A 14,105-nucleotide genomic window follows, 5' to 3' on the forward strand; every position below is an offset into this window, starting at 1 on the left:
AATAATAAAAACTAACATTTCTTGAGCTGCTATCAGGGTCAGGCACCACTCTACGATTTTTACACGTGTTCTCATTTACTCCCTATGACATACCTATGAAGTAGGTAGTACGACTATATCCATTTTATGGATGAGACATTTGAGGCACAGAGAGGTTATAATTTGCCCAAAATTATACAGATGAGTGGCAGAGATGGGATTCAAATCCAAGCAGCCTATCCCAAAAACCCACTCTCTTAATCACTATGCTGTAACCTCTCACTGAAGAAGACACCAAATTCTTGAGGACCAATGAACTGAGCCAAATAAAAGATATGATATGAAGAAATGCTATGAAGAAAAACTCAGACATAAAAGTTGCCAGTTCTACATCACAATTCAAAGTTACTATGAATCATTCCAGCACCTGAGCCTTATTTAAAACAATAGTCAAAACAAAAACCATATCTTCCTTTTCAACTGACAGACATAGATGGAGACTGAAACACAGCCAAAAACATTTTCTTCTGGAGCCAGCCCTGTGGCTAAGTGGTTAAGTTTGCACGCTCCACTTCCCTGGTCGAGGGTTTCGCCAGTTCAGATCCTGGGCACGGACCTAGCACTGCTCATCAAGACAAGCTGAGGCGGCATCCCACATAGCACAACCAGAAGGACCTACAACTAGAATATACAACCATTTACTGGGGGGCTTTGGGGAGAAGAAGAATAGAAAAAAAAAAAAGGATTGGCAACAGATGTTAGCTCAGGTGCCAATCTTTAAAACAAAAAAAATTTTCTTCTGCCATCGGATCTGCTTTATAAAAATAGTGTCTACTTTGTCTGCCAAGGTAGGTCCAATCACCAAAGTGGGCCCTAGAGAACTAGATATGTGTTCCCTGAGTTTTCCAGTAAAGGCAGCAGCAATTTGCCATCATCTCCATGGCTTTGTCTTTCCAGTTCTCCCAGCCTGAAATGTGTGAAAATAATACATATCCAGTTTGAATGTCCCCTGCACGCTTTTTTTCCATCCTAAAAATTACCAGAAACCAATGCAAGGCACGTGAGAGGGAAGACAGATCACAGGGGAAGAAGTGACAAGAACAACTCAAATCGTTATGTGTCTATGCCCCAGATGCTTCTATGTCTCAAGCACTCCATGGCCTGCGTCTGAGGCAACCACAAGGCCTTAGGAGTCTGTGACTGCTTCAATTTACGATGCCTCATTAATGCACTACGGAACGTAAAAGGCTCTGAGAAGTCTAGAATTAGAAAAGGAAAATTTAACTCACCTTCCACTGTTCCTCCGGAAACAGCTTCACGACCACCAGATCCCCATTCAAGGCTCTATTACGAGCAACGACCCCATCAATAAAAATGTCTCGATCACCATCCTAAGTTGAAGAGAGAAATAAAATACTCAGCTTACCACAGCTTGGAACCAAAAATTACTTCCTTGGTTCAAAGATTGTAGACTCTACCATCTGTCCACTGACTTGACAGGAACACTAGTGCACAGCCACAAACAGACCTAGAGGGAGCTCAGTCTCTCTGAAACCAAGAGAAATGCTGATGAACACACAAGAGCAGGTTAAAAGAACACTTAAAAATCACCGAGTAAGAGAAGATCTACTACAGCCAGGCCAAAACAAACAAAACATAAAGCAAAAAACTGGGATTGCACAGTGAAAGGAGTAGGTTTTCCTTTTTTGTTTTAAATAAAATAAAGCATGATGATACCTCTTCCACACTAACTGAATTTTTTTAAGGGGAAGGGTGAAAAATAGAAGGTTTCCAAGAAAACAGAACAACAACATATAATTCCCCAAGAAAACCAACTGAGAGCAGAAGCAATAAGCAGCTCTAGGTTCTCCAGGAGGAAACCAGCAAAATCATACTCTCCCCAGGAAAGCGGCAGAGAGAGCAAACTGTGGTTGTTTTTACGGAGACCTACGTAGAAGGCAAAGAAGAAAAGGAAAGGGATGGAAGATGAGATTCATAAGGGGCTGGCCTGGTGGCGCAGTGGTTAAGTTCGCACGTTCCACTTCTCGGTGGCCCAGGGTTCACCAGTTCGGATCCCGGGTGCAGACATGGCACTGCTTAGCAAAAGCCATTCTGTGGTAGGCGTCCCATGTATAAAATAGAGGAAGATGGGCATGGATGTTAGCTCAGGGCCAGTCTTCCTCAGCAAAAAGAGGAGGATTGGCAGTAGTTAGCTCAGGGCTAATCTTCCTCAAAATAAATAAATAAATAAAAAGATGAGATTCATAAAATTTTCTCACATTCTAGCTCTCTCACTGACTTAGGAGCAGGGTGAACTCCTGACACAACAAGGGTGAACACAATAAGGCACAAAAACCTCAATCACATGCTTACAAACAACCCACTTTAAGCAGTGTAGCCCCAGTGAACTCCCCAGGTATCAACTGCTAAACTTAAATATTAGGGGACAGAGTCTTCCTATGAAGCCAAACTACTTTGCCAGAAACACTTCAATGGAAAAGATAGCTAAGGAAAAGCATGCCTTCAGCAGTCAGGTTCCATGAAAAAAATTTTTTGAAATGTTTCATCAACAAACATGCAAACACATACTCTAATCCTTTTATCCTTCCCAAAGTTTATACTACGTACTTCTTTTCAGAGGATAAGAGAGAAGCAAAATGTTAATTTTTCTTAAAAGAGGTAATAGCAAACAGACTTGGAAAGCCAGCACTCAAAATTTTCTAACAGAGACACTTGATAGATATAAAATAGATTTAACACTCAACAGACTTCAGGTGATTACTATGACATTTTAGTTAAAGTTAAAACGAGCACTCCAAATGCACCAACCCCCTCCCCGCCAAAAAATGGGATCCTAGACACTCAGCATTTTTTATAGTGTCTAATTATAAACCAGTAGAGATCTTTTAGAACAGTCTTTTTGTTCAACTTCCAATCTAGCCATGGCTGGCAGCTGTAGCCTGCACTTTGCCAAACCTGACCCACCCTCACCCCTGAGGAACAGGTACCATGTTAGCCACAAAGACAGAATTACTGCAGTTGACCTCATGACAAGCTTCTCAGAGAAGTAAGGAAGAGGCAACCAGCTAATAGAGAGTGAACAACTGAAGTGTGGTACAACATCATCAACGGCTGCCTTCTGCAATTCACAAAGCAATAGGATCTCTCTGACCTCCCTAGAACGAAGAGAGCGCTGTCTGGAGGTCATCCTAACCCGTTATCATGGTCAAAACATATGCCATGAGATTGCTCTTTCATAAGCAGCTCAGAGATTTAAGATGGTAAGACACTGGTATTGTCATGTTTCTATCCCAAGAAAAATAGGGCTGAGTTGAACCTCAGACAATACACAAATCTATATATACTGCACCACTCCTCAGCTCTTACTTGATTCATTCAGAAGCCTGCATCTATTGCAGAATCTCTTAAAGATGCTAAACTTGGGAACCACTTAATATTAAAAATGAGTCATCCCTCTTAACTACTTTTTAAGGCCAGAGGGTTCAGCCTTTTATTTGAATGCCAAAAGACTTGCTCTAACCATCAGAAAGAATAGAAAAAAGAAAAATGGATAGTGAACAACCCTTGAGGGAAATACAAAGGGATCTGGGGGTGGTCTAACTAAATACTTAGAAGGCTGGAGCGGGGACGACAACCCAAGTCTGCTAGGATGGTCAGAGCATCCTCCATCAATGGAACAGCTCCCTTTCGGCCAGAAATAAATCCCACAGATGTCGAAAGGGTGCCTCCCATGACAAGATGCACAAAAACGTTACAGAACTTCTTCTACCAACTTAATTCAGAATGCGTACTGAGCTTTTAGTAAAAAGCCAGCTTTTTACATCTGATCCATTTCCCCTCTTTATCTTATCCCCAAATCAGATAAAAAGGCATCTCAATAATATCTATTTATTTTGGTTTGCTTGAAAGTCACAAGGTTTTATTCTAACTCTGTATTTTACTGTTGCAAGTTCCAGGAGACTGGCAGGTACACATATAAGTGACTTATCCCGCACATTTTGGGTTTGTCATAAGAAAATGAAAATCGACTTGCTATCAGTAGAAATTATAACGAACCTGAGTCCACTTCCCCTAAAGCAAAGTACTTTTTTATACCTGATGATCAATTCATTGTTCCTAGCCTGCTGACTTAAGTCGATATTTTAACATAGCAAATGACACTGTGTAAGCTCACAACTGTTTTTAGAGTAAGAATAAACCTACATAATTTCATCAAACTAGTCTATTGCTATCTCTCCGAAAACTTTAGAATTTGAAAGTTGTGAGGAACATTAGAGAATATTTAATCCACCCCTCATTTTACCAACAAGGAAACTTTTCTGTTTCTTATTGTCAGAGCAGTGGCTACATCTTCTTTAAAATCAATTCCTGTCTTTATTCCTCCTGCTGAAGCAGGGGACAGTAACATTCAGGCCCTGGTTCTGACATTCAACCTCCTAGTCTACCTGTGAGCATTTTCAAGTTCACACTTGATATGGAACATGAGCTATGTATACTCAGAAATCCAGACCAATGGTGGGATTTATCTACATGTAATTTATTGCCTCTATTATCTTCTTTTTCAATTGCTTTCTAAAATGCTTCTAAAAACTGAAACTGAGGGGCTGGCCTGGTGGCACAGTGGTTAAGTGAGCATGTTCCGCTTTGGCAGCCTGGGGTTTGCCAGTTCGGATCCCGGGTGCAGACATGGCACTGCTTGGCAGGCCAGGCTGTGGCAGGCATCCCACATATAAAGTGGAAGAAGATGGGCACGGATGTTAGCTCAGGGCCAGTCTTCCTCAGCAAAAAGAGGAGGATTGACAGCAGATATTAGCTCATGGCTAATCTTCCTCAAAAAAATAAAAGAACCTGAAACTGACCAAAAAGCCACAAAACTAAAATGCAGGATTGTCCCAGTGTCCAAAACCGGAGTATCTACAATCACTCACAACTGGGCCGCGAGAGAGCTTTTACAGTCTGTTCTTAATTACTTAGAAGTAAATCATTTGGCATTTTTTCTCCCTTTGAGACAATATTACTACTTCATAGTGGCCAGATAGGGAATAAAAGAGCTATAGAAATAAGCCATCCTAATATCACCACTGTCTAAAAAATTCTAAATAGGACATGCAAGGAATACAATTTCAAGAACAACTTGAGCTCTTGAAACATCAGTAACTTTTGCTTCTAAACTTCCTTTAACAAGCCAGATTAAACAGTGACAACACATCATTTGCAAATTTAAATCACATGAATTTAACTTACAGGAACCTAACTAGGCCCCACACTTTAGAGGATCTCTGCTCTGGCCCTCCTCCAGCCACACCCCTCCCCATTAGGTAAGGAGTTCTCAGGGCCAAATGGATGTGCATTCCCACTTGTACTCAGCCCCAAGCCCACTTCCAGGGCTTATACAGGCATATTCCCCAGTTCTGTCTTCCCAAAGGCAGACCACATAACAGGTGGCACCTCTGGACTTGACAGGTAGCTAAAGGGAGGTATTTCTAAGGGGTACGGACAGAGCTTAGACATGTGGGATAAGGCACCTACATAGGTGCATGCAAAGGCCCTTGCTGAACGAGGGAGCAGCAAAGAGGGGTCACGTAGCCAGGACTGGGAAGGGAAGAGGGGCAGGCCAGAGGTGGACCCTGTCCACGCAGCCACATTTCAGCAGGGAGCTCCAAGGAGTCAAAGTTCTACATTTGAACCCTAGTACGTGGAGCTATATTTGGCAAGGGATATATTTTATTTGTCATGAATGTATTTTACTTAACAGTTTGTTAGTCTGATTTATAATTTTTAAATATTATTATAAGGCATGCGTGACTCTGTTCTTATGTCCCAGGCCCCACACTTGTCAGGAGCTGGCCTGACAGGGATCTAACTTAGAAAAATTCAATACTGTGTACTCAAGGAAGAGAGAAAGGAAAGAGTAAAATTTTCAAAACGCTATATGTACTTCCCCTTATCATTCCAATCAGTGAGAGCAAAGCTCAGTGTGCACGGGAGACGGGAGATTGGAAATCAGCTCAGTTCCCAGGTGCCTCTCAGGATGAACTCATTATTGCACTGGGTGTGATTCTCACGCTTAAAAATCCATGTTTTTCACACACCAGAGCCCCTAATATAATCAAGCTCCTTCAACCAGTATGGCAATGAAGAAACAGTCATTCTTTCTAATGTGGAGAAAATGCTGGTCATGCTAGACTTATTGAGATGGTTTATCCATCTCCAACACAGCACATTATTAAGAGATTTTCGTGGGTAATTTTTTTGATCACTAAATGTGATTTTCACCTTATGAGCAAACTCTGGAATCTAACACCTATGTAAACTGTTCTCCCACTGTATGACAGAACTGCTTCTGCAGCTAAGTTACTACCTCAAATCTGACCCTCAATTCTACAATCCAAGTACCTGGGTCAGCATATATACAGTCATGGATATGGATACAAACAGGGATATGTTCTGAGAAGTGCATCGTCAGGTGATCTCGTGTCGTGCGAACATCACAGAGGTACTTACACAAGCCTAGAAGGTACAGCCTACTATACACCTAGGCCACATGGTACTAATCTTACGGGACCAGCTGTGTATGCAGCCCATCGCAGACCAAAATGTCATTATGTGGTGCACGACTGTACCATGTTCTGTCACAGGAACAGAACATGATTCAGAGAGAACAATGTGACACGCGAGTGAGAGTTTTTATCTAATCCAATGGGTAAGACCTGAACTTGAGATACAAATGTGAATCCCTGGCTTCTGGAGGGCAAGGGAAAACAAGGACTAAACAGAGTTTGAGAAGAGGTTTTAAAGTTATTGTAACAACAACAACAATATCCATAAAGTTCATGACTAAACTTGTATTCTCATTAAACTTGTCAATTCACATAATATGTTAACTAAAATATATGTATTCCATGTCCTCAACTATAAGCAGAAATGTATTCCTATGGTCTCTTCCACTGTGAAAAATCGGTAATTCTACAACTATCCTATTTATGGCGTCCTGGAAAAGTTAGGTCAGGAATTCAAGAATATTTCTCTCCCAGCTTTGCACAATTAAGCCTTATCCAGAAACCTGCTGCTAACTAAACATCAGAGAGAACTTCCCTTAGCAGGAGAGAGCCTGTTAAAATGGGTCATGAACGTAAGAAAGGATATAAAGACCCAACGGTAAAGAGCCTTGTCCTCAGTCCTATCACCTGCTTAAAAGTGAAGTGAGAAACTCGGACCAAAAATAAAAATGCATTACGCATTATTTTTGGACAAATTTTCAGATTAGCTCATGCAGTAGATTGAAAGTAGATAGCGTATTTGTTTAGCAAAGATTAACTTAAATCAGTGGAAAACCCATAAATCCCTTTAAGCTATAAACCAAGGGCATCCAGTTACACGAACTGGTGGGTGTCTGCGCGGGTTCAGCTGCTCTCTGCAGCCTGGTAACAAATGCCATCCCTTTCATTTGAAGTGTGATTTTAAGACTGGCAGAGGGAGTTGTTAACCAAAGGCAAATTTTGTTTATTTAAATTTGAAACAAATTCTTGCCCATCCTCAATTTTGTTTTACTACTCTGCCTTTTAGTTTGAATATATGATTTCAGTTTCAGAGCACATCTAAAAAATTAAATGTGACATTAAGTTTATTATAAAGTTATTGAACTTACCGGGGAAGGAATGAAGGCTTCATGAAACTTCTTTGGATTAATTCTCAATATACCCTTTAAAATAAAAAGGAAAATCTGTGAAAATTTAACCAGTTATACACTTACGATTTTTCCATAAGTATGTTATTCTCCAATAAAAAGTTTTTAAATTAATTAAACAGTTCGATTTAGGAAACAAGTTAGATGTATGAGAACTATTCATTAAATGCATGAAACATGATTCATATTGATGTCTGACACAGGGTTCCATCAAAAACTGAAAGCTCACGCCGGCACCTTGCTGCAAAGAGGCAGAGGTGAGAAGCAAGAGCTTGGCATGGAGTAGGAAAGTGAGAACTATTGGGATTTTATGTGCCCCTATATGCTAGTCTTCAAATTTAAACTTTTACTTTAAGAACAAGGTTATCTGGCTATTACGCCTCACTGCATAATGACCTTTTTTATTCTCTAAGACTTTTTCACAATTGCTTGTTTCTGTGACAATTTTCAAAGTGATACAGGTTGATTTCCAACCTGGATACTTAGCCTTGAGGGACTGGATGTATATTTTTTACTCTGGCCCCTCTTCAGAGCTGAATGAGTCAATAATTCAAAAAGGTCCAGAATCAGCTCTTAATGTAAATGGGAATCCTGGCTTCAACAGCCAGGCCACCCAGTCTGCCTTCGACTTCATGTTATTCCAGCACCAAACCAGGGTCTGCTTCTATTTACGCACAGGGGTGCAGGTGGGGGCCGCCTTCAATAGCAGTTCAGTATTTGAGGCTCTTGCAGGAAGCTGTAACCCTCCCCACGTTCCAGCTGCATTTGAAGGCCGCTGGAACTCACGGATGGAGGCAGTTATTTTCCTAAGAGCCAGACTAAAAGCTTGTCTTGAGAAAATGTTTTAAATAACATTTCCCCACTAAAATGAGTAGAAAGACTCAAAGATACATAATTAACGAAATAAGTGAGAACATAAAATAAAGCAGAAAATAATTCTTTCTTTCATTGGTGCACCATGTTTAAATTACAAATTTCCATGCAACAGTTTATACTACTATTAACATCCTAAGTAGACGACTACAAATGTTCATTCAGTCTTTAATTCCACAATTATTTACTGAATCCTGACTATGTTCAAGACCCTGAGACAGACAATGTGGGAGAGAGAGTGAGGAGCAGGTTCAGTCCTTGTTTATAAAGTAAAACATGGAGAATGCCGTAAGTGAGGGTACAGCTCACTTTCACCAGGGGGCACCAGGAAAGGCTTCAGTGCTGGTGTCTGACCTGGTCCTTGAAGGAGGAGCAAAATTTGCAGATAAATCAGAAGAGAAACACAGGCAGAGACCCCTGTGTAAGCAAGAGCGATTAAGAGGGCAAATACTCTTCTCCCCTCCTGCTGTGCCTCTGCTTAGGGTAAGAGAGAGAAGGGCCAGGAGATAAGGACGGCGAGGCTCCCGAGGCCAGTCCCCTTTTATGAATGTCACTGCAGTTTCACTTCTAGGACAGCTGTTTCTTGCTGAGGGAGGGAAGAAAAAGGCTTATTACATTTATCTTAAATATTCTTCCTCTCGCTCAACAAATACTTCCTGACGACTAGCATGACAGGCACTATACTAATCGACGGGGACAGAATGGAGAGTAACAACAGACAGTCTCTACCCTCTAAGAGCTTACAGTCTAGTGAGGAGAAGACTCTCCAGATAAGTAAAAGTAAATTCATTGAAGTTAAATTTTTTTAAATTTATTCTCTGACTGCAGGCATGTTTTTCTAACCTAAGTTTTGTCCCCCCCCAATTGCTATTCTAGTATCATCCCTTCTAGCTCAGTGAATGTTTAGTACATGAAGAAGTACAGGGATGAGAATGCCTTCCGCTTTGAGAGTACCTTAAGTACAGAGCACTTAGAGAGGCCAAGGCTGAGCTCAGGGGAAAGAGACAGGTTGCTCAGGGCTGTATCTAGGCTCTATTTAAAAGAACAAATATTTAAAGGACCTTAAAGATTCTATTCTTGATTGTCTTTTCCAAACTTCCTGACAGGTAAAAGCACACAGGGAAGGACAGAAGACTTGTAGAAGAAAAACATTTACAATTTGACTGGAGCGTACTCTCCAGAACTGGACCTCAGGAACAGATCCCCTAGAGTGTACAGATCGCACCACGGAAGGAATCTCTACAGAGTTCCATAGCAGACCAGAGACAGCCCCACAGCCTGATGGAAGAAGCTGTCACTAAAGCATGTCCAGAAATGGTCTTTTAACTAAAAGAGACTTGCTGCAGCTGTTTTGTCTCACCCCCCCACAGAAGTCCAGGACTTCATTTCCACATTTTTATGAGCATCACCTAATCTGCCCCAATCCTTCATCTCTGCTCTTTCTCCTCAATCCTTTCCCAGGCCTGGCAGGTGATCAGTGAGGCTCCTACATCCTCCGTCTCTTCTCTGACTGCTCCTGTTCCTCCCTGCCTTAACTGAAACCTGGCTGTCCCCTGATACGATCACTTCCCTTGAAGTGCCCTCAAAGGGAGCCTATTTTCTCTCTCCTATCCCATGTTTCTCAGGGACCAGAAAAAGAATGTTTCCTCCCTGCTTCCCCATTGTGGCTTTAAAATTATTTTTTTCCTCCCTTCTCTTTCAAAACCCCCAGATCCTTTGAAGTTAATGTCACTAGCTCCTGCTATATCTCCTTGGTCCCATCCTCTTCAAACCTTCTGATCATTTCCCTGATTCACTAATGCTTTGACTCATAGCTCACTGTCTTCCTCTCCACCTCCATTCCTATAAACACTTACTGTACTTCACATCCATATGGATGACCAGGTAACCCTAACCAGTCACTCCAGCCACCCTGTCCTCCACTCACACCAGCCACTCTCTCCCATGTTCATAGCTGGTATCTTGTCAGTGCTAATCACACCACCTCCAAACAGGAAAAGTCAAATAGCACACTTTCTGATCACAATCTTCTAGTTTCCCAGCTCACTTAAGGCAAAAACTCCATTTCAACAATTCATCGTCTTCAGTAAGACCTCCAACCATGGATCTGACCTCCTTTTTGCAATTCATCGTCTTCCCACTATGTTTATTCCCTTCCTCGGCCAGCTAGTTGCTACGGCCTATCAGTACCTCCTGCCCTTGCAAACCCTGAGCCTTGGGTCCACTCTTCCTCTCATATTCAACTAGCAAAACCTCACTCTCTGTTGACACCTGCCTTCTCCACGCCTACACCTAAGGGGCTGAATGTTACTGTAGAAAAGTACCACACAACTGAGCTAATTAGCCTAACTTGGCAATCACAAACATATTTTATTTGGCTTACAAGATGTTTGAGAATGCTTACAACTGAGGAACTTTACACACAAACATGTATTTCCAGATTTTCTCAAAAAATCAGCTAACCCCACATGGCAGCAACCACCAGAGCTGAATAACAGACGCTTCTCTTATAGCAATAAAAACAATTGTAAATAACACTTATACTGGTATACTACGTGTCACACACTGTTTTAAGAGCTTTATGTACATCAACTAATTTAACCCCAAAACAACCCTATGAAGTAAGTACTATTATCCTCTATTTTACAAACAGAAAACTGAGGCACTGAGAGGTGCCCCCTTTCAGACCACATTCAAGCCCAAGCAGTCTGGCTCCAGAGTCCTTGCTCTTAACTACTGCAGACTGCCTCTCTGTGTGCCACAGGCACCATCAGGGCCTCTGCACTCATTCATGCCATCTGCTTCCTTCCCCCCAAAAACCAGCACCACATCCCAAGCCTCAGTCTTCCCTATCTTGGTTAACAGCAACATCAACCATCCAGGTGCTCTACTCAAAACCTTAGCAGGCATCCTTTATTCCTCCCTTTTCCACATTTAATCTATCTGCATGCCATGCCACTTTTAGCTCCACATTCATCCACTTCTTTCCATCTTCACTGCCACCGCCCTGTTCACGTCTCCATATTTTCTTGCCTGGTTTACTCTGATAGCCTTCTACATGGTCTCCCAGCTTGCACTCTAGTTTATTTGCCTCACAACTGTCAAAGAGATGTTTTTAAAGAATAAAATAGATCATGTCCTTCCACTGCTTAACATCCCTCAGTGACTCCCCACCGTTCTTAAAATGGTGACAGCTGCCTAACTCTCCAACTTGTTCCCACATTGTAATTCCCTTTGTCCAAACGACTTCCTTCTTAGTCCTCAAAAACACCAAGCCTTTTTCTAACTGGTGTTCTTCCACAAGCTGATCTCTCTGCCCATAATGTTCTTTTCCTAATTCTTCAAATGGCTGGCTCATTGTCACCATTCAGACCTCAATTCAGAGATCACCTCCTCAGAGAGGCCTAACCACCTTATGGAAATTAGCTCCCCTAATTATTCTCTCTCATCTTTCTTACTTTCCTGTTAGCATTCGTCACGGGCTGTAATTTTCTCTTTATTTCTTCAGTTGTTTTTGCCTGTCTCCCCTGGTGAATTGCCTATCTTGCTCACCAGTATATGCCTTGCACTTATTGGCAGTCAAGAAACATTTGTTGAGCTAATTAATTAATGTCTGCAGAGCTGAAGTTCTCCCACCACCCCTGTATTAATGTTATGAATATCATCTGTTCCTTCTAAATGACTATGCAGTCCACTGTAATGTCACCTCTATTCTTCTCTTTAATTCACACCCAAATGTTTTCCAGCTGATTTCACTCTTAACAAATGGTGAATGTCCCAGAAACTAGCCCATCCTGTCCTGTCTTCCTGGACTAGGATTTCTTTTGCGGTCCAATAACAACTCTACACCAATATTCTATTCTAAAAGGAACTCTGTCATCATGCCTCAGGCAGCTCTGGGGCTCAGCCTCAACCACGTTTAGCCAAAATATTAGTTCATGAAACCAGCCAGTTCTACCATCTTCAGACCCATGTCACTTTGGTCATCACCCAAACCTGAGGCCCTTCCAGGCCTATCCCTTACTCTCATTTCACCCAGCATCTCCTATAATAACCTCCCAATACTGCACCTACGGAGAGAGAAAGGACACATGTTCTTTGCTATGCAAACTTGTTTACAAAAAAATTTTCAAAACTACATGTACACGACCATGTCTTATTGTTAGTCAGTTCAAACATAGGAAAGAGATTTTTTTGGTCCCTGTGAACTCCTCTTCCCCACATAGGGCAAAATACCAATGCAATGTCAAAATTATTGGTCAAAGTATAAAAAACAAAATAAAAATATTATTCTACTCCTATTTAAAGACACCTCCTCAATATCTCTCAATAAAAGTTTCTTCTCTGGATGGGGAGAAGAAAAAGGAGTCAATATACTTAAGTTTGAAGACAAAAGTTAACAAATGCTTGTAAGTATATCTTATAAGTTCAATTTTCTCCAACAGCATTCAAATATCTTTTCTTGCCTAGCTTTTCACCTTACCCATCAAGGCCTGCACACAATAAAGTTTGTATCAGAAAGCAGATGGACTCTGTTTCTCTGCCTATGAAAATCTTATTTACAGCGTTGTATATTTCACATGGTGACCTCATATCTGGAACCCATTCCCTTCCCCATCTGCAGAGAACAACTGTTCTCATCTGCGAGGGGAGGCTCTGGCTGCAGAGTCTCATGATGTCACAGGCCAGGAGGAATCACTTACAAACTCCTGGGAATGAGAGTTGTTATATTGATCAGCTTTTTGCTTGGTTTTGTTTTGCTATCAGGAAAGAGTTGCTTCAAAAGTAAAAATTAATAGAAAGGAGCAAAAACTAATACCATTATAGGATATTTCCCTCACCCTATCCCTGTAAATTCTATCAACAAAACTATAAGCAATTTTTCTTACGAGTTATAACAACCAAGGTTCTCCTTACTCTTCTTGAAAGATAGCATGTTGATCCTTTACTCAGTAAATAAATATTTATTCAATATAAACTCACTAAGCATCAAATGCCAGGCATTGGGCTAATCTGTGGGAGTAAGACAGGACCCTGCCCACAAGGAAATGAATAGTCTATCTGAGGAAACAGAAATGCCAAGAAATGGAAATAGGTTTAGAATAAAGGGTAAACAAAGAAGTCAGTTTCAGGAAAGAGGTAATGGCTGATTCTGCTTGGAGAATTAAAGTAAGGCGTCTCAAAGCGGGTAACATTTAGGTAGGGACTTAAAAAGGTCAAGTGCAATTACATCAAGATAGTGAGAGAAAGCATTCCAAGCACCAGGAACAGCGTGTACAGTCATAGCAGAATCAAAAAGCAGAGTTTTTATAGGAAACGTTTTGAAGATCAGGGTGGATGGAGCAGAATGCACCTGGAGGAGAGTGGCAGGAGATGAGAATGGGAAAGGCACAATGGGTCCTTGTACGTGAAACGAGATGAGGACCAAGAACAAAATGTAGATAAAACGGAGTTCAGCATGTGCACTGACCGATAACCAGCAAATGAGTGGATTAACGAATGGACAAATGTCCAAGGGCAACTTCGACCGTCCTAAGAGAGGTCT

The 14,105-nt window shown here is 41.4% G+C and overlaps 1 protein-coding gene across 11 annotated transcripts in view; it reads right to left on the bottom strand.

The window, feature by feature from the left end:
- Positions 1 to 14,105, bottom strand: part of DIS3L2 (DIS3 like 3'-5' exoribonuclease 2) — a 345,001-nt gene that overhangs the window by 282,570 nt on the left and 48,326 nt on the right. For all 11 annotated transcript variants that reach the window (XR_011495510.1, XR_011495509.1, XM_070489410.1 and 8 more), the window contains 2 exons: positions 7,649 to 7,702; positions 1,269 to 1,370 (listed from right to left, as the gene is read on the bottom strand). Coding sequence is in view for 9 of the 11 variants with exons in the window: in XM_070489410.1 (XP_070345511.1) it covers positions 1,269 to 1,370; positions 7,649 to 7,702 (156 nt within the window). In the remaining 2 variants the exon portion in view is untranslated. The remainder of the gene's footprint in view (positions 1 to 1,268; positions 1,371 to 7,648; positions 7,703 to 14,105) is intronic.

Source organism: Equus asinus, chromosome 19 (assembly GCF_041296235.1).
Source record: "Equus asinus isolate D_3611 breed Donkey chromosome 19, EquAss-T2T_v2, whole genome shotgun sequence".
NCBI classification, from domain to species: domain Eukaryota; kingdom Metazoa; phylum Chordata; class Mammalia; order Perissodactyla; family Equidae; genus Equus; species Equus asinus.